The 26,869-nt window shown below is 39.5% G+C and overlaps 1 protein-coding gene and 1 long non-coding RNA gene across 3 annotated transcripts in view; one reads left to right on the forward strand and one right to left on the reverse strand.

The window, feature by feature from the left end:
* The window catches only part of nedd4a (NEDD4 E3 ubiquitin protein ligase a), a 39,593-nt gene extending 17,063 nt beyond the window's left edge, over positions 1–22,530 (reverse strand). The window contains exons 1-6 of one of the 2 annotated variants that reach the window (XM_085453163.1): positions 22,472–22,530; positions 21,123–21,196; positions 18,084–18,162; positions 17,960–17,998; positions 17,645–17,698; positions 234–284 (exon numbers count right to left, since the gene is read on the reverse strand). In XM_085453163.1, coding sequence (XP_085309289.1) covers positions 234–284; positions 17,645–17,698; positions 17,960–17,998; positions 18,084–18,162; positions 21,123–21,196; positions 22,472–22,516 — 342 coding nt within the window. In that variant the 5' untranslated portion in view covers positions 22,517–22,530. Of the gene's footprint in view, positions 1–233; positions 285–9,894; positions 11,982–17,644; positions 17,699–17,959; positions 17,999–18,083; positions 18,163–21,122; positions 21,197–22,471 lie in introns of those variants that run through there. The other variant, XM_085453158.1, reaches the window with a different exon arrangement.
* LOC146718638 (uncharacterized) lies at positions 21,958–23,985 on the forward strand. The gene is made up of 3 exons (XR_014919977.1): positions 21,958–22,353; positions 22,550–23,560; positions 23,647–23,985. It is a non-coding gene; the product is annotated as an uncharacterized LOC146718638 (long non-coding RNA).
* The last annotated feature ends 2,884 nt before the right edge of the window (positions 23,986–26,869 follow it).

Consider the following 26,869-nt stretch of genomic DNA (forward strand, 5'->3'; position numbering starts at 1 on the left):
CAAAACAAAAGCAGCAGCATAACATAAACACAACAGACTGTATTTCCAAAACTGTGCACACTGATGTGGAACAGGCAGTAGAATAAGGATGTCCATGTTTATATTTAAATGGTGCCATAGGTGGGACTGAAGCTAAGAGCTCACACAGTGAAAACCAAATTACATTCAGCCTACTGTGATCTTAGATTAGAGACATCAGTATTACAATGAATTTTCTACAGCCAAGCACTCACCGGTATTTGATTTAAGGGGATATCCACCTGTCCCAGGAAGTCATCACGTGTCTGAAAGGGAGAGAAAGAGGGAAACGCATGGACATCAGAGCCGTGACAACATCATCTACAAACACAGAGGACGGGCTGTTAATCTGATGTCTAAGAGTCCCTGTTCCAGAATGCAGGTTTAGCTAAACCTGAGAAAACTCATCTCAGCTCTTCTGCTCCAAATTTCTGACCCACTGGACCCAAATCAGTTGCCTGACAATCAGTTTCTTTTTCTTATTTATACAGTTGATATCAAAGCACATACACACGGCTTTTACAATTAGTCTGTCACCAATTTCACCAGACATCATCGGTGTTTTATCAGCTCAGAATATACTGTATATGCTACACATTTAAAACTGTGACAGTAACATTTAACTGCACGTAGTAGGTAAAGAGACTGACATCCAGCCCAGCAAGTATCATCTACCCACAAAAAAACAGGGACTGATTTTTTCCATTGCACATGACCAAAATCAGTCTTAATTTGTCTAATGCAAGTGTGTCAAGCATAAGGCCCGGGGGCCAGAATTGGCCCGCTAAAGACTCCAATCTGGCGAAGCAATTTGGGCAGCTTTGAAAAATGTGAAGAAGGGCATACATTTTAGACTTAAGTGTGTCTTCATAGGTTTTACAACTTTTCCTATTGATAAAGATCCATGATCATTCATACTACACCAAAGATATATAACAGATAAGACATTAAATGACATACTTTTTTTTTTTTTAGTATCTACTATAGAAATCTATGATTTTTACAGTGAGTTCACAGTAAACACACAAAAAACATAAAACAAAACAAGGACATTCTGACAATTAATTTTAGTTTTGTTTTAAAATCACAGGGCGGGCACTGTGCAAAGAGCTAACAGAACTTTTACTGTAAATTTACATATTTATTTCTTTACACCCAACGCAGCATTTATTTTTTTTTTTACAATGTAGAAAACCTATGCTGTATTGTTGGACTTATATATTAAAATACCTCTGAGATTAGATTAGTGATTATACTTTTTTACTAATATATACATATTTCATTTCATTTCATTTCATTTATTTATTCATTTTCAGGCACAACAAATACCTATATTGAACATAAAATACACAAAACAAAAAACAAAACTTGTGTATATATATATATACACACACATATAGATGTATATATATATACATGTATATATATATATACATAAATAATGTTTTTTACATGATTCATGAAATTAAATTAGCAGGACTAATTTCCCCCTTAAAACATCTGTCAAAAGAAAATTTAGTTCATTCTCTAGTTTCTGTACGCCTAAGTTAAGGTTATACAAGCATTAAACATCAAAGGCCAGATTAACAGTTTAACAGCAGAGTAACTTCTCTGTGTTAAACAAACCACAACTAACCACAAGCGCAGACAAAGCATCACCGAAATAACACAAAAGGTGATCAGAGCAAAAGCTCCCTGGATGAGGAATGTTAACATGCCTCGTCTGTTGGGAGGGGGGATGATTAACAAGCTAAAAACAAGTTTTGGGAGACAAAACTTTTCTGAGAGAAACCAGACAAAACACATGTCATGTGAAATAACCTAAATGTGGCAATATTCAGTCAAGTCAGACACACAGGTTTAAGGTTTCACTCTACCACGTCATTACCACAGTCAATGGCATTGACTCAATGGCATTACATAGCACACAATTCATGTTTTTGGACAAGTTAAATCTATAAATTTGTTTCAATGACACTACGCTGCATTCTAACTGACGGGCACAAATAGACTTATGAGATGCATTAATTACTTTTTCTGTTTTGAGTTATCGTCCTGCTGCTTCAGTTTTTCCTGGTTTGTTAAAAGAGGAAACTATGGGTGGAGCCATTGAAATACAGATGGCCAACAAGTGGACCAAACTATCAGCTGTGACAGTATGGGGGGGATGGGAGTTCTTTGCACTGAGTTAATCGATTGTCCTTGGGGTTTCCCCCTCCTTTTTCCTCTTCTGCCCTCCTTGCATTTAAAAATGGTCTATTCCTTTAATATATAGCATAAGTTCTTGATTTACACAGGTTAGTTTGTTGAGTTAGGGTCTTGATTTGTTAAGCAGTTAACTCCTTTACGGGTTCACTTCTTGCTTAAAATAGTTTGTTTTCATTATTTTGTATTTTTGGTATAATTTTATGTGTTTTAGGGTACAAAATAACCATCATTTGTGAACCTTTGTAAACATTACACTTACTTGTGCATGTACATCATTTCCTCAGTCCCTTATATGGCATAAATGGGAAGCTGCAAGTGGCCTCCTCATCCTCTACCCAAAAAACCAAAACAAAACCCCGAAACAAAACCTGGGTGTGGCTTAAGAGTTTGGCAGGACCTTTAGTGTGCCTTGGGCAGAAAAGGTATTTAAAAACAACTGATTTATAGTACAGAGAACCACTTTAATATCTCTAAAGAAGTATGTCTGTGTTATCTGCAGTGACTTCAAGGTTGTACATCTCTCTCTTTTATCTCAATCATCAGTAAGGGCTAGAAATATTTCCTCTCACCCGATTTTTTCACAAGACACTCCCTTTAACAAACCGTCTTTAATTGTAGATTTAACAGAAAACGTTTCCCGCTGCACTATTTTCCCACTTCAAACAATGAGAGTCATTTAACTGGCTCCATTTCCGTGTATATTTAGCATGTTGCCCAGGCAGGAATGTGTTTATCAGCCGACGATGAATGGCTGCTCTGTGTTATTCCAACAGAGACTGGGATCAAAATAATGTAGCATTTGCCAGATGAACCGTCTTTGCTTTGAACTCTTCACACATTCACTGCATGCCTTTATTGGAGCTGTTAAGGTCTCGAAAGCAGAAGGCTGAGGCCAAGCACAGTGGGAGTCAGCACGTGTGACCAAAATTAACACCCATGGCAGGTCAAACTGTCTAACAGGGGTACAAAGTGTTTATGTGAACAAATTTAGATGGAGGCCTCCTTCATCGTGCCCTTGCACTTCTAATAGAGCAACTGAGAAAAGCATAAATCCAGATTAAAATAAACTCTGAGCAAGCTTTTCCAAAATTACAATGAATTGTCCTAAAAACAGCAGTCTCTGTTTTATGCAAGCGGTATTAAGACAAGCACACTTGTTATCGTTGCTGTTATACTGGCAGGCTTTGCATTTCCATTAAGAAACCGCCTGCTTTGCACAGTATTTCCTTCATGAGGTCTTCTAAGAATACTAAGGTTAAACGCACTGTCAGTCCTCTGTGTTTATTTACCCTCCACCATATTATGGAAGTCAGAAATAATTGTATTTATTTTGGGTTTGTTTACAATACTGAATGACTGGAGATTTAACATACAGTAAACAGAGCAGCTGTGGCTGTATATAGAACACTGTCTTTATTGTTTACAGTAGTTTATATTAACAGAGGGTACCCATATGGAAAATAATTAAAAACTATTATTAGCATTGTCTAACTGATACTATGACTTACTCATAAAAGTGGCTTCCCCCACATTTCTCTCCTTTTTGTAATAGAAATCTGCTAAAGAATCCTATTTAATTAGTAAATCATAGTATAAGACATACAGGGCTCACATAAATAACTCATAGAGCTCTTTTTGATGAATAAAAGTAAGAATAAAAGTTAGATAAAGAAATGTTTCATTTCTTTTTAACGGAGACATTGCGCTTATAAAACATTGAGAGACGCTCTTAACTTAAATAGATTACTTCCAAACAGCAGACTCTTGGATTGCAATGTTAAAAGCAGAAGTACTAAAAATCCCAGTTCTTGGAGTGAAAATCCAGAAGCAAGTCAATCCACACAGACTCTCATATTAAAATACCCAATTTTAGCTATAGAAACTGTTTACAGCATGGTTGAAAACAAAGACATTGGTACTTATGGATAGTTTCTCCCTTTATTAATTATTTTTTAATGGAGTACTGTGTTGAGAGAAATATTAAAGCTTCCTTTCCAATTAGTTGTACTAACAGCTCATTTAAGAAATCTGTGCTCCAATTTTGGTGATTGAAATATTTTTTTATTTGTGTAATGCACTCAATAGGAGGTTTAATTCAATTCACTTTCAGTTATATTTATATAACGCCAAATCACATCAGTGGTCACCTCAAGTTGCTTTATATTGTAAGGTAAAGAACATTAACAATCATATGACCCCCTATGAGCAAGCGCTTTAGTGACAGTGGAAAGGAAAAAATCCCTTTTGACAGTACTACACCTCCAGCAGGACTAGGTCAGACAGGAGCGAATATCTGCCGTGACCGGTTGGGGTGAGAGGAGGAAGTCAGGACAAAGACACGGTGTGGTGTCTGTCTGACTTCAAAAATTAAACATATAGTTAAAATGTGGGCACCAAAACCAAACATCTTTTTTTAATATAGGCTGTGGCTCCATCCTGCTATATATATTACTGAGAACTTACAGTATATATTGCAGCTGAATCCATTTTTCTTAGCATCCCGTGCAAGCGGTTATTACTAAAAGCTAGCTAAGGATAAATTGGTTTTACCCAGAAACACAATCTCCAGAATGTCCAGATCAGGTGTTGTGTTTACATCAGCTGATCAAATCCACTGATCTCTCTGCCAAATAAATATTTAACTCAGCCACAAACCGTAGTGCATAAACAATTAAAGCTAACGGTTTGAAGTTGAGTAGGTCACGTCTATATCAGTAGCGAACAGATGATGGAGTGAAATCAGAGCCTCCTGGGTAAGGTGAGGCTAAAGATAACAAAGGGGAAATGCATGCTACGGACACGTGAAAAAAAACTGCCCAAGATAAAATGATAACGACAGATAAATGTCCATTCAGAGCATCCCTGCAGGCTCATGTGACACTGAATGCAGCTCAAGTTTAGCATATGGCATTAAGCAGTGCTGACCACAGACTGCATGAGGTTGCGGCAAACAGCTACAGACACATGTTGGTAGCCTCAGCGATATCCATCTTGGCTCTGCAACGAAAAGCTGCTTTTGACAGGTGGGCAGCAGCTTGTGAAAAATAAGCTTCTGAGGAGCTAATGTGGCGGTGGTAGCGTGGTGATGATGGATACTGAACTGAAAGCTGACACAGGTGTCAAAACAGCACTTCATTGCCATGACAAAGTTAAGGCAAGTTAAAACACATTATGTCTGACAGCCTAGATGTCATTTGTTATGCTCTTGGGGAATATGCAAACAAATTATTTAACTACAGGATGAAGAATGATGTCAAATATTTCCAACTACTGGCTGTAACCCAGTCTGTAAACCTTTTAAAGCACAGAAGTTGGGCTTTGTATAAATCATATGGGGTTAAAGGGCACTTTGCTGGGCTATCTCTCTAAATACACATTAGTTATTTTGCATGTTAACTCAGCAGCTCCACAAACCCACTTGTTTGTGTAGTGAGATACCCCTAAAACGTTTAATGCTCTATGAAACTGTAAATGCTTGTTATTTCGCTATATAAAATCATTGTTAACATTCATTTGATTCATGTCTTCACCTTGTTGTGCAACACATTCATACCTGGTTATTCATTAACTATGGTGATGACTCATCTGGTGACTTTGGGAGTGCGGCTAACCAGAGCAAAGGAAGTTTTCAAACACCACCACTGATATGAACCGACATGTTCAGCCGCACACAGCTTCTCTTTGTTTCTGGAGCAGTATTTAAAAGTTTTAGGTGATTGTCCACGTGCAGCTGAGAAAAACAAATTCTAAAAATATAAAAAAAAGGTCCAGAAATAGACAGATGCTAATTTGTCATATTGCAGTATTATTAAGTCTGCAACAGTTATATGTTTGTATTTTTGGAGTACATATGTTGGTTAGCAGTGCTGGTCTGTTTGTACTCAGGTGACCTATTTTTTTGAAGTGGCTATAAAAGGCAGTACAAAGTACAAATTTATACATGTTTGGGCAATAAAATCTGTAGCTGTTTTTAAACATTTCCACTACAGATGTGGGAGGATTATTCACGACCTGTATGGGTTTTATTATTGTCGCATCTTTTTCTTATAGTTACCTAAGATTATGATGCACAAGATCTTAGATAACCATTAGCACGACTCACAGCGTAGGTGGACATGACAATAAAAACAAAAGCGTGTAATACAAAAGACTTTCAAGAAGAACTTATAGTTACTGTGGTTTTGCATTTTAATTAGTTCATTTTTTGTTTTCACTTTATTTACAAGGTCTTGAATAATTAGGCCACATCTTATCTTTAAGACCTCATAGTACCATATCACCCCAACAACTTCGCTCTCAGACCACGGGCTTTCTTGTGGTCCCAAGAGTATTTAAAAGTAGAAGCCTTCAGCTTTCAGGTCTCTCTTCTTTGGAACCAGGTCCTCGCTGGGTGCTTCCCATGAGTGTTTCTTTTTCTCTGACCCTTTTTTCACTAACTGTGTTTACACACCTCTCTGCATTTAATTATTAGTTATTATTTATCTCTGGTTTTCTTCCACATTGTGTCTTTTGTCCTCTCTCCCTCCCCTCACCCCCAACGGGTCATACAGATGGCTGAGCCTGGTTCTACCAGAGGTTTCTTCCTGTTAAAAGGGAGTTTTTCTGTACCACTGTCGCCAAGTGCTTTCTCATAGATGATCGTTTGATTGTTGGGATTTTCTCTGTATTACTGTAGGGTCTTTACTCCACAATATAATAAGCACCTCGAGGCAACTGTAGCTGTGATTTGTCGCTATATAAATATTGAAAAAAAAAGGTTTTACTTTCTGGAGTTGGTTTGCTTGTTTTAATTTAGTTTTTATTAGTTTTATTATTGTTGGTGGCTATTTGTCAGGGATTAAACTGCAGTGGTTCAGAACATGTATTTCTTGCCTAGAAATCAAAACATAAACAGATATATGCACCAAAGCCTCTTCAACGCCACTTCACACCAAAGAGGTTCCCAGTTTGAACCTTCCTGATCAGATCGGGCTTTTCTCTTTGGAGCTTGTTCTCCTTATGTCTGGTGATCCTGAAATTGGCCAGATATCTGGTTATCTGTCTTGCCTTTGCAGCCCAGTGATGGATTAGCAACCTGTCCGGTGTGCTACAGCTGGGATAAGCTCCAGAACCCCCACAACCCCGGTTAAATGACACTCCAGTCGCACAGGCCTAGAAACCAGTCTATGTCTTCCTGGCAACCACAACCCCGACTATTTGGCGAATGGGTGCTGGAGGTTTCTAGCAGGTTTCTCGGTGAAACTGCACCACCAAAAACTGTTTGGCCACCTGTTTTTTGCACTGAAGACGCAGCCCGTTCTCACTCCCGAGGCGTAACATGTCGACGTTTTGTCACGTCCCGCGGCGTTCCTGAGGAACGCGAAAGGAGACCTTCGGCGTTCTTATGGTAAGCGGCGGGTTATGGCTGGAATCCAGTGCAATGACGCTCCCGCGGTAATAGACGTTCCAGCCCTGTATTCCAGCCCTAAACCTAACCTTATCCCTAGCCCTGACCATAACCTTATTCCTGACCTTAACCAGGACTTTAACGATGTTAAATAGCGTGTTTCTAAGCGATTTGAAGAAAAAGAGCAAACATGTGTAGATTCAGTCCGGACGGTTCTCCTATTTCCTCTTTTTTCCGAGGTCGTCATTTAGGAACGTGGTGGGTAGCCGAAAACGTAATATGGTGACGATTTGTCACCTAGCGTAAAATATTATGCTTTGGGAGTGAGAACGTGTTGGAAGACGCTGACTCATCTGCAAACACCCGCCAACTACTCACTGAGGGGTGGGTATAAATGCATGATGCAAACTAGAAATAGAAATCATTCACCTTCAAAATAAAAGTGCATTTTGAAACATGCTGGTTGTACAATTAAGCAGAACTTTTACTTTTTCAAAGTAATCCGCTAGCGACCAAGGAAGTCAAAATGAGGCTTTCAGTGCATCAACCTCTTTGACACCAGTAACCATTTGCCAACTAGTCTGGGACTACACATTTTTCAATAGAAGACTAAGTTTACTAGTGGATTACTGAGCAGTCTCTAGGCCTGTGTGACTGAGGCCTAAGTTCTTAAGAAACTGGATTGGGGACAATATTGTTTTAGTGCAGTTGTTATTTATATGTCAGTTAACTAAATGGTTTTTTTACAGCTAGTTTCAGTTTAGTTTTAACCACATTCACCTTGTGAGACTAAATGTGTATGACGCAGTTCAGTTTTTATTGTATGAAAATGTGTAGTTTTAATCTAGTTTTTTTTGTGTCAGTGTTTTTTTTTTAATTATTATATGGAGAACATATGTCAGAGGGAAGAAGTAAGAAAATCAGTGCAGGTATTACAATTAAAACACAGAACGTTTTGACTCACAGCAGAAAGGAGTTGACTCACAGTCTTGTCTACAGACTCATTAAACACATCCATCAAAGCCTTATTGGCAAGTTGTGAAACAATTTTTCCAAATTAACAACTTTCTCAATTTTTTTTCTTTTATTAGCAATTTTTTTTAGGAGTCAAATTTTTTATTTTTATTTTTAAAGATAATTTACAAGTTTTTCCATATTTATTATTTATAGTTAGGCATGAAGCATGTTTTGGGCCTTCTAGAGTGAAAGTATAACTGAGATTTACCTAAGCAAACGTAACTATTATAAAAATAAATGGACTAACTAATTAGTTGAGGAAGCCGTCCTACTTGACATTCTGCTAAATGGAGGGGGGTAGGGGTGGAGACTGACACTTGATATTTCACAAACACTGGCTGGCAGTGGCACCAAGGAAAGCAACACACCACCAGTTTACTGGGAAAGGCTCACACTTTCATTCCGCCTACATTACATTAGCACCACACACATGCACGTCCACAGATGGCTGGTATGACTGCGCAGCGCTCTAGTATCATGCAGTTAAATTTGAATCAGTGCTACACACCAGTAGACTATCTGGAGTCAGGCAGAATATTTCAGAGGCACTTTATTTATATCAGCAAGGGGCACCACTTTTCCCACTGCTATAATTAGCCTGGGTAAATACTTAGGCCAATTACTCATAGTGCTAACAGAATAATAAAAAAGGAAACTATTCAAAAGATGAGTTCACACACCGACAGACACACAAACAGGTTGAAAGGGAACCTTTCCCTCTTATTCACTGATTTCTGGGAAACTAATAAGCAGATGGATTTACTGTAATGCAACCGAATACCTTTGAATGTTTGTCCACATTGGGCTTGTTAATTGCATGACTTAGCTGTAGCGATCTTCTCAGTTACTGAACATCACTCTTTCTTGACCCGCAGTAAACTGAGTTTTAAGAATGTGAATGGCAGAGCTGTATATCTGTATATCTATATAGACATAAAATACACAGAACTATTTGAATGTTGAACTTTATGCATGGGAAAATTAAGCACAAAGTCAATATAAAATATAGTTGTTATTTGCATTACTTTACACAGTCCAGCTGTTATTTTAGTCCCGTGTACATGGCAGTTAAAGTCAGTGCATGTGGAATCTCCTGGAACCAGTTTAACAACATTTCAGTGAATCCACTTTGTTCTTTACCTTAACATGCTTTCCTGAGCCTTGCTGTGTCACATAAACTAAAAAAAAATGCTTATTTGACAGCTGTTATCTTCTCTATACACTATGAGGTATAAGGCCTGGGACCTTCCATTTAAGAAACTTACCTCGGCACATTGACCTGAGCTTATGGGTGTATTATTCCATTTGTTGCCCGTGTTTATATCAGGAAGAGAGGTAGGCAACTTAGCCGGGCAGCAAGGAGACAAATGAATGTGCACATGTGGAGAGCAGGGGCTGCTGAGTTTGGGATTCGAAACGTGACATGAAATTCCAGTGTTGGCGTAAGGCACCTCGAGGGAAAAGCTCCTCTGTATGGCGTGATGACAGGGTTTTTCCTGGTGGCCTTTTCCTGATGAACAAGCTTTCAGGTTTTTCTCAGAAGGTTTAGTTGAGGAGAACAAACAAGCAGAGGTACTACGATAAAGTTTCTTGTGGCAGTCGTGATCACCCTCTGGGTGCTCTGCTGGGTAATGAGCCTCGGGATATTCCACATTGACTGTAGCTGTTGTTGTGGCTCCTTTTCCTGATATCATTGGTTTCTGGTGGGCAAAGCGCAGCAACAGGCTGCTGGAGTGACGATTTGATCTGTCTAGAGATGATGACACTTCCTTTATTTTGCTCATGTCCTCTGTTTTAGATTTTGGTTCGTCCTGTAAGGGAATATTAAACTGCACCATGTGTTTGGTGTCCCTGAACTCAGCTGAACAGCTTTCTTTTGGGAAGCGATGGCCGATTACTGCCGTGTTGGTGGACCCTTTGGAAGTCACCTCCTCATCTGTCAGTGAGTATCCATTAACAGAAGTCTGAAGAGATGACTGATTAGAGCCCTTCTCTATAGGGAGCGCAGGAAAAGCCACTGGACTTACTGGGGAAGCAGGTGGGGTGCTGCAGGGGCTCTTTGGGAATATAACTAAGGAGGAGCACCGCCTCAGGGGGACCTTGGACTTGCAGCAGTGTAGACTCCTCTCTTGGGTGGTCTTATGCTTTTCTGGTGCCTCTGGCTCGAAGATGCTGTTACTGCTACAGTAGCCGCCATCGCTGGCCATGCTGCTGCTGCACGAACCCCCGTCAGAACCCGCACACGCTCCTCCTCCTTCACCAGCTCCTGGTTCTCCATCCTCTACGCTGCCATCCACCTGTCCGCTGAGCTTTCCACAGGGCTGGAGTGAGATCTGTAGAATTCTCTTCTTATTACATCCTCCGGTGTTAACCCTGGGTATGAACACTGAAGAGTATTGATTATAAGCATAATCTGGTGACAGAGGAGTCACCTTCAAGTGGACAGAATTGTGCGCCAGACTCTCCGAGGGGCTTTGAGCTGACACACTGACTCCGCTTTCCTCACCATGGCTGCTGAGGCTTTCTGACAGAGGGTCCGTGCTGCTTCTCCTTGACGCAAAATGCAAGCGGAGCCGACGTGCCATTCGTTTAACTCTCTAATCCCTGCAGCGCCAGCGGGAGCTGCATGATCAAACTTGCTGGCTGGGAAAAGGAGAGCAAAGCAACTGCTCCAAACTCTGCTCTGTGATCACAATCATTAGGGACTGCGCATTGCCAAAATAGCTCTGGTGACAACCTACATTCCTCTCCAGGCGGACCATGGCTTTTAGTCAGGGGAGGTCAGTGGTTCTGTGTGGAGGCATGACCCAAACAGATGACCTTTGAAAACAGATTAATCTCACTGCTGAGCCCCCTTTAAAGACACGGCCGCGGAGCAGAAAGCAACACTGAGAGTTGAAGGAAAAAGCGGACCTGCTTCATAGCCTTAGCTCAGGGCTAGTTAACTGCACCCTCTGACAAATGTGTAACACCTCACATCTGCTGCTGCCACCTCACTCCTGTTTACTCCCTTGGGGAAAGAAAAAAACAACAACAACGCGGCAGTCGTCCACGCTGCATCTTCGACTAAAGCTCTGGTCAACTGTTACTTCTGCTTCAGGCCACTCACCCAAGACTTCACTTCCTGCTGCAGCTATGCTTCTTATGTTTCTGCTGCTCTGCGCCCCCACAAATATTTTTACCCACTGCTATTGAATTACAGGAAATCAAAGGGACTGACTTTCAACATAATTCTGCTTCAGAGTGAGGACTGGGTGACAAAGCTCAGCTAGCACACAATAAAAATGCCAAAGAAAATAAAAGAGCACCCAAACAAATAAAAACACTAATAAAAATGCTTTTTGATCCTCAGTGACTGAACAACCTGCTGCAAATCATCTGCTTTACTGCAGAAAATTCAACACGATAAGAGGGAGAAAGATTTGTGGGACCGCGGTGACGCGACACCAATCACTCAACACTTCATGTAACAGTCAGTACTCATCTGATTTCCTCTCAACGCCTGTTACTCTGATATTGCTCTGCCTCTAAATCGGTTTTAGCATAGTCTTTAATAGTAAGACGCCAGGCCAGGATAAAGCAATGATTCACCGGTGGACACTTCCTGCTGCGGTGGAAGTCATCACCTAAATTTTTAAGGAGCATGACAAACTGCCAGAAAAAACCCATGATTGGCCATTAATCCATCCATGCATGCATTCTCTTCTGCTTATCAGGGTCACAGGGGGGCTGGAGCCTATCCCAGCTACCCATTTTTACGGTTAGAGAAATATCATAAAGGTGATCAAACATCTGCTGCCAGTGTCCAAAAGCCAAACAAGGCGAATGACCTCTTTAAAATCTCTCAGTGAGACATGCTTTTACAGGAGACTCTTTCCGGAGTAGTGTAAAGAGCTTGGAAAGAAAGCAACTGGACTTCTTTAAGTTTATTGAAGACTTATTTGGCACCTTTCTAAATTTTAATTTCAAGGACTCACACATGAATTCATATAATTAAGCACTTTCTAACTATCACACACTGTCTTTCTCTAATGGATTTTTCTGAAGAACTTTGGGGATCAAACCACTGACCTTCTTTTTATCAGATGACCCGAATGACTGAGCAACATGTCCTGTTTTGTTCACTTATACCATTTCTGATTTACTAGAATGTTTCTACTGATAAACTTACTGCAAACCAAGATATCAACAGCTACATGTTTGAAGCTAGCTTCCTGCTAATGTAATAGTGTAAGTAACTGCTACAGGTTCATTTTCCACACATGGAAGTTCACTGCAGGTTCCATTTAGGATTAGGCTTAATCCATGTATGAAAAAGCCACTGATGTAGTTTATCTTCACAGAAGAGATATATTTAGTGTACTATATAACAAATTTTAGTGATATATTAATACCTCCAGCTCCAGTCCCAGTCTGAGTATGTTTTTCTACCTGCCTGATTGGTTTGGATAAGTTTGGTTGCCTCTCAGCGTTTAGCTTTTTTTCCATAGTCTTTGTAAATGTTGTTTTGCTGTAGGCTACAAAGCAGCTACCATTGTATCACTTTCTTTTACCATTTGAATCGTGCCAATTAATTCAAGTGCAGGTAACCATAGCAACTTCTGCATTCATGCTGTCTCTGGAAGTGGGGAAGGGGCTGCTGCAAAGACACACTCATGTATTTTAAGCGAGAACTGTACAGCAGCATCTGATTTACTTTTTTATGGTTTTTGTGGGTGTGTCTAGCTGCCTCTGAGATAACTGGGAACTAGATATGACCACACTGCTGTTAGATTAGATTATGGGGGTCTGCTGGCATAGCCTGGAGAAGTGATTTACTAAAGAGTTTAACCCTGTGGAGTCTGACCTCTTGCTATCAGAATATGTAATTTTACTTTTTTTAATTGTTCTCAAGAGTCTGGGTAATCAAGGCTGTGTACTATCTAAAAATCTGGCCAAAAAAACAAAGTGTCCAAATATATGCATCCATCAAAGTTTCACATTTTGTTAAAGTAAAAACTACTTTTGGTGGTGCTAGAGGACATGTCATAGTCCAAAGGAACAAAGATTTATGCTGTGGGAATAATAAATGTTTATTTATTAAACTCTCAAGAGGCTATAATTGAAAGTCTTAGCCAGAAGAATCTTATCATCCCAAGATGTGAAAGCTCACACTGTGGAAACACCATGTGGAAACAATAATCATCCAATCAACACATCTCGTATGAGACGACCAACAAAGCACGTTTCTTGCTGAGCTCTCGGTGTGCCAGAGCTGCAGACACACACACACACACACACACACACACACACACACACACACACACACACACACACACACACACACACACACACACACTTTCACAGCTCTGACACACCCTCCAAAATACTCCAACGTGTAACTGGAGCATGACAAGGCAGAACTGAGTGACTCACCCCCGTCTTTATTTTATCATGTGACTGGAAACCTGTGATGTAGTGACAGGTTCCAGAAACATTCAGCCATTTAGCTGCAAACGAAAGCTCGTGTGTTGACGTTTTTTTAATGATCTAGCGACTGACTGTACCTGAAAAGTCTGAGCAAAACCCGCTGAAACATGTTGAATGTTATGGTAACAAATTTATGATGTAGAAACTCCACGATTACAAAAAGCATCACAAAGACTATTAACAGTGAGGTGATTCAGATTTCACAAGAGTTAGAAATGTGAATGTAATTATCATAAACTGATGGGACTGCTGGATGGCTGCCCAATGCTTGGCTTTTTATTGACTTGTAATTCCAAGAATCTACTTTGCCGCTTCCTGGTATTGTTGGGGACCAAACTTCACCAGTGATAAAAGTCTATGAAGCTGTATACAGCTCCAGTGGGAAAGTGTCAGGTGATTCACTGATTCTACAAACTGCAAGACATGTATCGCAGTTATAAGAAATGTAGCTTAGGACACTACAAAGAATGACAACTTCTTTTGTTTACTTTCCATTATAAAAGAAAGTTAGTTATGAATGAAATATTAAATATGGAGCAGCAAAACAATCAAGAAAACAATCCAAAGCTTCCAATAAAAAAACCTGTATGAGCTTTGGAAAACCTGTTTTCCCCCAAGTGATTGCTGGAAATTGCTGGCAGCCAGTAGATGAAATTGGTCCCAAAGAGGTACATGCAGTGCTGCACATAGGAACTCCTTGCAGTTGCTTTGCTCACTAGCAGATTGCCACAGTTGCCACATGTAGTTTGCATGGACTTGCAAAAAAATTGCAGACTGCTCGCCGAGCGGTAGTAAAACTGTGAAAAGTGAGACGCAAACTAAAAAATGGAGACTGTTTGACTTCAAAGTAAAAGCTGGTTGCTCGTCAACCAGTCTCTAGGACTAAGCACTAGTAGATGTTTTTATCATTATCATTTTCTAGCCTGCTTTGTGGACACAAGTGTAGTTGGTGCTTTTTTTTTAGCGGAGGATCAATGCAACAACAGCAGCTCAAGACAAATATCTACACCAAGTCTCTGAATCCAGATTAGTCTCTGATACAATCTTGAGAACATCAACAATGTCTTCTGATATTTATTATTTCAACTTATAGACATATTATTGCTGTTTCTTGAAGGAGACAACAAGGAGAGCGACTCCAAAAGTTAATCAATTCCTACCTCTGGCAACACTTTTATAAATATGTTCATACTTTTTAAAATAATCGTAAAACCAAACCGTAAAACCAAAGCTTACCGTGGCAGATGCATAAAAGGAAACACAGGAGTTTTATTCAACGTGAAGCTAATTTGTAATACGCATGCACATCTCTCTGGTGCATGAATATAAGAGTGATAAAGAGAGTTTTCAGTTCATTTCTGCCTCTGTGAGTTGAAGTGATATTTAGTACAGTCACATAAGGACTTCTGAGCATCCATGTTGGTTCACTGCTTGACCGTGTTGACTTTGCATACAGTTACAGACTGTTAGCTGCGAAACTCAGAAGTGGTCGTGTCACTAGAGTCCGCCTGTTCGTGCGTACCTGCTTTGTATCAGCCCAGAATGAAACTGGGTCAGCAGCTTATCACATGTCCCCCTACATTTAGGCTACATCCTAAAACCTTTAACATCACTTTGCGCCAATTGTGTGATCAATAAGGAAACACTAGACGCAGGCATCGATATTCTCTTCAGTCTCCTATTCAAACTATTCAGCTGCATCCTCTCCATGCCCTTAAGATTTGCCCCTATTTACAGTCATGAATAATAAGGTATCCCAGTTTCCAACAGTACTTCAAGTGTCATGGCAAAATAAGGGCCTCTGTGTATTTGACAGGCAGACAAAGCACAGTTAACCTTGTAATGACTGGGGCATACCCTCCTCCATACAAATATGAAACATACTGTACCATTTTACGACATGCAACGGCTTCTTTGCACAGCAATAAATTTTCTTAGTCAATAAATGGGCAAAACTGAGTTGTGCAGTGTGAAAGCTGATCATTTTTTATATTCAATTTATTTAAGACGACCTTATAAAAAACCCTGCAAAAGTATTGCCTACTTTAATCAAGTTTGTTACTCTTGTGTTCTTAGAATAAATTACAAATATTTTCCTTATTATAAGATATAATTTAAAAAAAAAGTCTACTGAGCTAGTAGATCTGATCTTAATTTCAGTGGAAAATAAGGCTTTATAAGTTGCAATTTAAGACCATAAACATGATCTAAAAGTGACCTTAGGCTCCAGCAACTAGCAATTTAAGCCTATTTTACTTCTGCTGGTCAGACAGGAAATGTATATGTGCTATCTTGGGATTTGTAAATGTGTTGAACCATTACTCGAAGTTATCACTTTCTGCAGACTGGAGCCTGGTTCAAGTGTGCAGAGCATGAAAGTAAGTAAAGTAAATGCTCATTATAGGCTCAGATCGTGGTTGGACTCAGATCTAGTGGACAATGCCAAATGACAAAAACGCACTGAAGCAGATAAACTGGGAATATTACTGTTATGTTAGCACTTAATGTGATAAAATGCAGAATATATTTGCAGTAAAAAACTTTTGTTTCATTCATTGTCTGTCTTCAAATCTCATATCTGCTGACTCTCATTCACATATAAAATAAAAATGTAGTATATAATGCCACCATCTCATCTACAACCTCATTTGACTTGACCAAACACACACATATACAGATCACAGTAGGAGGTCTGTATTTGTTAGGCAAATCTGGGGAATTAAAAAAAAATTAACTAATTAATAATGTGTTAGAGACCCAGTTTACTCTTAAATGTTACCCTGATCAGTCTGTCCCATTCTAACAGGAATTATTGGGGCGCCCGTTTAGCCTACTCCACAGCTCCACGTTACACTTTAGCTCTACAATATTTGACCAGCTTTGCATTTAGACAATCCAACCACAACTAAAGAGCATAATCCCAGTACCTTTAGTAATTAAATCCCCTCCAGATATCACATTTCACGTGGATTTTACACTGTGTGTGGAAATACTGACGATAAAGATCTGCTGCTGATCTGCTCACTTATTTTCACTTATTCACATTTGTTTTCACATTTGCACTGACACACACACACACATGGAAACCCATGCCCAAAAGCTCCTGGCAGACAATTTTTGTGCTGATGTTAATCCCAGAGGCGGTTTGAAGGTCTGCCAGGTTTTACACAGTCAGCGACCGCACTCTATAACTTTACGTGGTATGACACTTTGGTGGTTGACTTGCTGTAGTACCTAAAGTTTGCAGTAGCATAGCTTATAACGTATAGCTTGGTTGTGAATATCTCGGAGGGAGGACACTTCACCAACTGACTTGTTGCAATGCTGGCATCTAATTACAGTTTCACAAATTCAGCGAGCGCATCGGAACAACCCATTCCTTCACAAATGTTTATAAAGGCAGACTGCACATCTAGGTGCTTGATTTTATACACCTGTGGTAATGTGACTAAAAGCACCTGAATTCAAAGAATAAGATTTGTCGCCCAATGCAGTTTAGTGTAGATCATATACAGAAACAAAAATAAATAATTAAAACTAACTCACCAGCCGGTTCTCATCAAACACCTCAAACAGCAGACGATGCTTCTTGGGATCAACCTGAAACACGACAGACACTTTAAAGTCAAAGCTGCTTAATCGACCAGTACAATAACCAAGATGCGTGGACAACACTGCCAGAGTAATTCAAGCGTCACATGTTATGGCTACATTTGATTTAAATCTGATTTTGGAATCATGTTTTTCTAAGTAAGCATTGATTTGACTGATATCGCATCAGAGTACATTCGTTTTATAAAAAAACAAAAAAACATTACATGCATTTTAAAATGTGCTTAATGTGAATCACATTTCACTTACTCTGAAAAAAAATTCTTCATTCCACTTGGGGTCCAGTGTCTTCGGGTCAAATGAAAAGAGAAAAGAATAAAATAAATCAACGAGATATGAGCACGACTTCAAAAGCAGGTGTTCACGCATTTACCTTTTTGATGGTTTTGGTCTGAAGGCTTGCGATTTCTCCAGTGACAGGATCATACAGGGACAGTCTGGTATAGGGATCACTGCAAAGGAAAAACAGAGACTCACTAAGTCATTGGTCTATACAGATTCAAACAGTTATGATCTGCTTCCTGCCCTCAGCGGTTTATTCAAAACACTTAATATCAGCCTCTACCTTCAGAACGTAAGAAACATTAACGAAATTGTTCCAGCTTGACATGCTCATAATTGCAGTTTCTAATTTATTATAATTCTAGGAACTGTGCATAGAAACCACATCCATCAAAGAAACTGTATTATTCATTGCTCTCTCTTAACAAAGCATTAGTGATGCATTAAATGACGAGCGCTCCACTAGAGCGGTACTAATAGAGCAATTTTGGCCATTACGCGAACAATTAAACACGAAATGGACATAAAGACAGAAGAGTCCCAAAACAACCAACAAAATCAACAGAAGCTCTCAATTATGCGTCTTTGCTTTGTATGCCGTGCTATGTGGAAGTTAGGGGAATTATTTTCAACTTTAAAAAACTAAAAGTGGGGGAAAGGTATGAGTGAAAAGTGTTGTAGACACACTGGTTTGTGGTTCTTTGGAGGGAGTCCCAGAGTTACAACAGTACAAATCCCCATAAAAACCCTGAATGAGGGGTGGAAATAAGAAGGGTAGCCAGCTGTATCTAAATATTTGAGGAATGTTAACCATCAGAAAACAGAGTTTAACACTTTAAGACCTAGCATAGAACCAAGTCCGCCAGAGCTTATATTATATTTTTACATGTTGTAGTGCCATTTTTGGGAGCATTTTAAGTTGATATACATCAATACAAGCATTATAGCCCAAATTTGAATAATATGTATGCATTAAGTTCATAGTAATTACATAAATTGCAAAAAATGCAATAAACTACAAAAAAATTGAAAATCGTTTTTCTTTAACATATATTTCTAGTTAGAGAAATTTAAGAGGTTTATCCCTCAAAACTGTAAATACAAAAAAGTTGCACAAAATAGTTTCCCACCACAGGAATTTTATTTTAAGTGTCTTCATAGTTTTATTTTTGAAATACACCAATTTTTATATACTGCAGGAAAAACGAAAATAAATATTATAATGGAAATTTGCAAAAAAACCAGCATATGCATCAAAATAAACTATTTCCAGCAGTGCAATATGAGTCCTAAGCATCCCAGAAACGACACAGAAAGTCATAAAGTCAAACATAACTTTTAAAAGCACAAGTATAGGCTCATAAGGCCCTGATGGTAAAAAACTACATTTCCGCAAAATAATGTCACTTCCGGTTTTGGGCAGGTCATGGCGGACATGCGATAGTTCGCGCCGATGGACGTAGGAAGTGTTACAAACAGCTGATCGGATCGGCAAAGCGTGTTTCTGGAATATTATGTTTTTGTTGCTGCAAGTGCTTTTTATGCAGTTTTTGCAAAGCTATATGTGGAAGGAAACTGTGACCGAGGACAAGCTGATGGCATAAGATGTAAGTACAACTCCTCCGGTTTCATATGCAAAAAAAATTTATTGCGCTAGCTTACATGGTTGCAGTGCTACCGGGATTTAAAAATAGTTATGCAAAATGGAGCGTGCCCGCTCCGACCGGCTTTAAAGGGTTAACTAAAGCTTTTCTGCAAATGACACAGAACAAAGTCCTTCTGTTTTTTGGAACAAATGGAGGATTTAATATGAATCAGTGATTCACAAATTCTAGTAAGCTCTGATTGTAATGTAAAGAGGAAACAGACAGGAACAAAGTGCCCCCTGTGCTCTGGAAGTTGGTGACTTAAGATTTCTTTCAAATCTGCTGTGAACATTTTTAATAATCATCGATTTATTTAAATAAATGATCACAAAGAAATTGTATGGTTGTCAAGTTGTTAGGTGTGGCTGTGTGCAGGCAGGAATAGGACCCAAGGTGCAGACTCCGGAGACGGACGTGAACTCAAAAAGGCTTTAATTAGGTACTCAAAAATATAACATAACTGAAAAAACTCAAAACAAACTTAAACTGGAGAAATGACAGAACACACAGCTAAGAAAACGGTAGATCGCGACACGGACACAGAGAAACACTGGTCTTAAATACACAGAGGGAGCAATCAGGGAATGGGTAACAGGAGGGAAACCCAGCTGGGACAAATCAGGACTGACGAGACAAAAGGAAGCGTAAACTGAACACACTAAGACAGAGACCTTCAAAGTAAAACAGGAAACACATAACAGACTCACATGCAGGCACTACAGAGGGAACAGAGACGTGGGATCAGGGCAGACACAAACACTGACTGAACACGGGGATATAGGAACTTAAGATACACATAGACGCGAACTAGACAAGGGGATGCAGGTGATAGGGGAGACAGAGCAACTAAAGAAGACAGAGACATAAGCCATAAGACAGAACTCAAAGAAACCAAAAACTAGGAAGTATAAATAATATCAAAAACTCAAAAACCCTGGGTCGACGACCCAGGCATCCTAACACAAGTAGCACATGTTGCTTTTCTCTTTAGATGTCCTGCAATGCTGCACTTTAAATATGTTTGTATTTTGAATCGCTGATAAAACTAAATGAGAAATGCCAAAGAATCACACTGAGGTTTGGGGAAATTTATTTAGAAGATAAAAAACATTAGTCATATATTTCTAAAACAGTGGATTAGTCTAATCAATCAAACTGGAGAACAACCTGTAACTCTTCTGATTTTAAAGGTTCAGGCTTCTAATTCTGCTACAAGTGTGTGTGATTTTTTAAAGTTTACGACAGTTGATAATCCTATTTCTAATTTCATAAAGGAAGAGCTCTGAAGGTCATGTGGTATGTGGTTAGATTGCAAAACACATTAGTGACAATGCCCTGACCCCTGAGTCTCAGACTTTTCCAACACTTCCTGTGTTGGAAAACAGTGGCTGTATTAAGAATGCCCACTTAAGGCACAGGTGAAATTATGTTGTTGTTGTTTGAGCAAACTGGCATGAAAAACAGACCATGTTCCTTCAGCTTACCTGGCTCCAAGAATATCCTTTTTGGCCAGTCCAATTCCAGCAATGACTTTCACCTTCAGGATTCTGTTATCCTCCTGAATCAACAAAATAAAATAAAACAAGTCTATTTACAGTACAGTAAGATACAAATAGGGACAGAGACTGCATACAGCCTATAGCTTTGACTTCTGCTGCACATATGTACACACACAGGCAATATTACTCAGTAATCATAGTTTTCTGACTTTTTATTTATTTTTAACTTGTGTCTTGTTTGCACACTGGGTCGAGAGTGTAATGATATTACACTCCTGTGCGTGTCCTGTAAACATGGCAGAACTGACTTTGACTTCAGTCCAGTCCAGAGTTATCCTAAACTGGATAAGCAGAAGAAAACAAATGGATGGATGCATGGATGGATGAGGACAAGCATGAGGCGACTTAGGTGTATTTGATTATTAAGACTGAGCTATCTGTGTCGCTGAGTCAAGAGTTTGGATTGTAACACTGGACCTAAACTTCTTAAATCTTCCACCTGCCCAGTTTATAATAACTCTAAAACTAATGAACACTAAACTGACACTCACCTTTTCATACAACACAAACTAAACAGAAAACCCACAAAAAGCACTCTTATTATAGCTTCATAATATAGTAATAATCTGCGCATGGGCAGTCTACTGTATACCGATGACTTGTATGACAACAGGTGTCCAATAAGTGATAAAAGGCAATAATAAGAGTGTACCAGCACTGATGCAGTGTGGCTTCAGTCTGATCGTTACCACATGCATGCACGCACACAGCTCGCCGTGCAAGCACGCATGCAGTGGTCTCAGGGTGATGTAACATCCTCACAACACTTGGCTCTTGTGCCCCATTTTTACCGTAAAATCAGTGAATCATCGGGAGATTTCGCAACCTGTCACACTGACCCGAGCTCCTTACTCTGCATTCCCCGTTTTGCTTTCTTGTCCTTCTCTGAATCTTTTCACAGACATCTGCTGCTTCGGTAGAGCTCAGTTTTGTTTGTTTGTTTGTTTTGTTTTGTTTATCTTGAGCAAACACAAAAGGCGTTGACAGCCCAGGAGACGACCGGTTTCCTGCCCACGAAAAACAAAAGCTCTATTATTTTCAAGGCTCCTCTAACACTGCCTGGCAGTAGTTGGGAGATTTTCAAACTACATCGATTGTCTGCTAATAGGTAACACATTTATCTGGCGGAGACGAAACTCCGAAGCGAACAGACGCGGTAAGTTAGGGAGAGTTAGCTCGCTAACTCGACGCTCCGGTTAGTTTCTAGGTTAGCTGCCGTTGGTTAGCTGGCTAACGACAGCGGCCTCGTTTATAAACCCCCCCCCCAAGTTTACCTCATCTGTCTGAAGTCCTGAGATCTGTGAAGAAACTGAAGCCATAATAGTATCCTCGCCCTTCTTCCTCCCACACAGCGACAAGAAGAGGAAGAAGAAGAAGGAGGTGGCGGTGCGACAGTCAGTGCTCCGCAAAGGTGTGCTTTTCCACTCCGCTGTAAGTGAGGTACTCCCTCCGTGTGTTTACCCTGCTGGATGGCGTGAAACTAACCTACTGATAAAGCTGTGACACCTTCGTCACTCTGTATCCATCCTCCTCCTCCGCCTTCTATTCCTCCTCCTCCTCATGCTTCCTCTTCCTCTCTGGGTCCCCCTGTCACAGCCTGAGGAAACCCAGAGGGAGCTTCCTAGAGATCGATGTAATGTCACAGTGCGTGCGTTATCTAAAAGAAACCATACATGTTTATTACAACGTAAATGAGACAGGCATTAAACAGGTTGGTCGCACTGATAGAGAGTAAAAAGCACATATTTGAGTGTTATGAAACAAAGATAATATATTCAATTAACCCGATTAAAAAAAAAAAATTAGTTTAGTTTTGAGTTTAGTTTTTTCCCAAGGGTTTCCACTTCCCCATTTCAGTTTGAAAAGTTTAACTTTAGTTTCGTTTTAAAGCCCTACTTTCTCTGACAGTACTATCTGAACACTCTTAGGCAAGCTTTGTTGTAATTTCTTTAAGTAGTCTTCAGGAAGCACGTTGAGCTACTGTTGTGATTTGGCGCATTTCTGTACCATACAAAAAGACTGATATGTATTGGTGTAATTGCGCTTCTTTTGATTGTGATTAAACTTCTTTACACTGACAGAAAGATGATTTCACTGGTCAGTGCTGTAGACAGTCACTGTTGTACCTCTATCCTGACCTCCTCCATACACATTAACAACAGTTCGAACCAAAAACTTTGCATTTATCACTCTGTAAGAAGTGTTTCTGTCATGGTCCGGGTGAATACGGGGTGTTTCCACTCTGCTGGGCTCCACCTTCAGACGGAGACTCCAATCAGCTTCCACACCTGGTTCCAATCAAGTCACCTGCATATAAGACCAGCGTTCACGACAGACCCCTGCCAGATCTTCTGCTAACACATGTTAGTGCTAGGCCGCCAAGCCCTTGCGAGAACTCTGGATTACTGTTTTTTCTCCTCACCGTGTTTTCTTTCCTTTTTCGCCATAGGACCCATCTGCCTGCCTCCCTGCTCAGCTCCCCACTCCAAGCCTATTCTGGATCTGCTTTGGACACTCCTCACCCGGAACCCCCTGGACACTCCCTCCTCGATTGACACCCCAAATCTGCAACGCTGACTTCACACCTCCCTCCAAGCCGCTGACCCCTTTCTCCATTCCCCGGATCCCTCTGTGGAATCCAGCCCTCAGAGTTTCTCGTTCACAGTCTTGCCTCACAGTTTTCCGCTCATAGCTTTCACAGTTCATAGCATGCATAGGTTATAGCATTCTTAGTTTTCTGTTTTGTAACTTCGCTCAGCTCTGTAAATAAACTCTGTGCTCACGCCCGTTTTGCCTCCCTCTGTGTCTGCATTTGAGTCCACACCCACTGCCTGGCCCTCTCGGCCGTAACAGTTTCCACAAGGACAGGGCTTTTACATAATGTCCACCTGCTGTGAGATAACATTTTAAGCCTGACACTTCTTGTTTTGTCCTACATATGTCCAGCTTTCTCCATTTTTTAAGGACAAAATGCACACCATGCCAAGATATGAAGCTTTCAGCTAATAGATCTTTGGGATTCACCTTGTTGGTAAAAAAAAAACAAACAAAAAACAAACAAACTATTTTTTTATCTGTCAAACGATGTGATTTTTCTTTGATTCAACTACAGAAATGGAAACAAATGATGTGTTTTGTGATAAGGTGCTTATAACAAAGTGCCTAAAGATAGAATTTTAAATTTATTCTTTGCTAAATTGTCTGTTATGTCTAGACACAACATTTTTTTTAATGTCAGAATGATTCATAGGTTACTGTTAAGTGGCTTAACAAACAATAACGGCAACAACAAACATTCCTCTACAATTTATCAGGTACAAGGACCGCACCGGAAGTGAGTGAAAAAGCAGCCAATTTCCTAAAAAAAAGCTCCAAAAAGCCTGAGAGCACCTTAAAATAATTCCAAGAAAGTTGATGTGGTGCAAGACCTTTCCACAGTATTGTACTGTAGTTCTAGATTTTAGTTTAGGTGTAGTTACCTATAACACTTATACAACACCAATAAAACTCCAATACAAATACAAATGCACGTGAACGCAATTATAAAAGCATAAACTGTAAGATCAGCGACACTGCTTAAGATTATAACATCACAATAAAGGAAATTTACAGATGAAGAGGTGGAAGGAGTAATCTGTTAGACACCCATGGAAAAATACTACAAGAGTGGTGACTCGGTGTCACATGGCATGTTGAGCTGCTCTGCATTTTTATCCGATTCTTCCCAAATTATTTTGACAGTGTCTCACATGTTTATAGGGCTGTTAAACTAATTTTAGTGCAGGAGTTATATGGCGTCAAATTTGATCAATTGTAAAATACATAATTAAAAAAAACAGCTTTTCACTTCTTCATTTTAGTGAAAGTACATTCTGAAAACATTCACATTTAATGAGTCAAACTGATCCAAAATGATGAACAACCTGAGACGTTTTAAGAAAAAGCTATTTCTTTTTGGGCTTTTTAGCCTTTATTGAAACAAGAAACTTACAGTAAATGGCTTCAGGGTTGACTCTAACGCAGGTTTCTGCAATATTCTTATCACATTTGGTCACCTGCTCAACCTGGTGGGCTATACCGACGCCCAGGAAAAGCTTTATAACTACATGTCTCAGTTTTTCCACATTCACTGATTTGCTTTCATCATGTGAACATTTACAGATCCAGAAAGCCACAAAAAACATCACATGTAGAGTTTTTATAACTAAGCAATTAATTGCTTGCTGTTGTTGTTGTTGTTTTGTTTTTGTTGTTATTTTTAGAAGTAATTAATGATTTCACTTCATGTTTGAGATGAAGTCTAAACATGCTTAAAAGTCAAAACATCCACTACAATGATACTAATACACAATTAAATATGAAATAAATATAAATTTAAAAAAGCTTAAAAATGTTGTACACTTGCCTTTATTTAATTTGAATGAGGAGAGAAAATAAAAATGTAGGCAGATGTAAACATTTTAGGAATGTAAACCATCTATAACACAAAGTTTAACTCAAGTTCCTTCTTTTTTCAACACAGAAAAAGTCCTTCTGTGTTTTTTGGAGACTGGAGGACGTGGCGCAATCTTCCAGCCCTGAACGTCCCCAAGGTCAAACCGTGCAAAAAACTCAAGGGCCATATCTCAGGCTCTACAGGCCTCACTTAGCGTGTTAAATAAATGGAACAATGTGACAAAAGTGGAGATGTTTGGGCATAATTCACAGTATCACATTTGGTGAAAACTAAACATAGCATATCAGCACAAATGCCAACACACTGGTGAAGGGCAATGATTTGGGCTTGTTTCACAGTCACAGAGCCAGGGCAGTTTGGAGTCACTGAACTCCCCTGTATGCCAAAGTATTTTAAAGTTAAATGTGAGGCCGTCTGTCTGCTAAACCTTTGTCCACATTGTGTCATGCAACAGGACAATGATTCCAAGCACAGCAGCAAATCTGCATCAGAATGGCTGAAAAACAAAAGAACTAATGGCTCAGTTAAAGCTTCATCCTGATTGAAATGCTGTGGCGGGACCTTAAGAAAGCTGTGAATGAACAAATTCCTGCAAAAATCAATGAACTGAAGCTTTGTTATTAAGAAGAGTGACCCAAAATTCCTTCACAATGATGTCAGAGACCGATAAAGTCATACAGGAAACAGTTACTCCAAGTTACTGCTGCTAAAGGTGGCTCTACGCGCTGCTGAATCTGAGGCTGTAGCTGTCAAAACGTGTCAAAACTGGAACTGATCAGTGAATCACAAATTCCCGTATTCACCTCTTCACAGAAATAATCAAGATTTTGTTTCTCACTTTTCAAATGTGAGGATTTGTTGTTTTTCCTTTTTTGTGTGTGTATCAATGTAATGTAATTTATATATATTTGGGTTGTAACATTGCAACAAGCTCTTTGTTGTGTTGTTGTATTTTCTAAAAGTGCTACACAAATTAAGTTCATTGTGATAAAATGCAGTATATTTGTCGATGCCATGCCTTTAACCTGCATAGTTTTTTTTTATTTATATCAAAATTTCATGTGTCCTGCATTGTCCCACACAAACATGCCCTTTGCCCCACATTTAGTTTGTTGGGGTCCGGTCAGCCCACACCTTATGCAGACGCTGCTTCAGTTTTTGATATGCATTTGTAATTGTACCCTGTTAAATGCGTTTATAAGCTGTTGTAATCACA

Source organism: Copadichromis virginalis, linkage group LG1 (genome assembly GCF_057382275.1).
Source record: "Copadichromis virginalis isolate Kocher_CV1m ecotype Utaka linkage group LG1, C_Virginalis_male_GT1.1, whole genome shotgun sequence".
In the NCBI taxonomy this organism is placed as follows: domain Eukaryota; kingdom Metazoa; phylum Chordata; class Actinopteri; order Cichliformes; family Cichlidae; genus Copadichromis; species Copadichromis virginalis.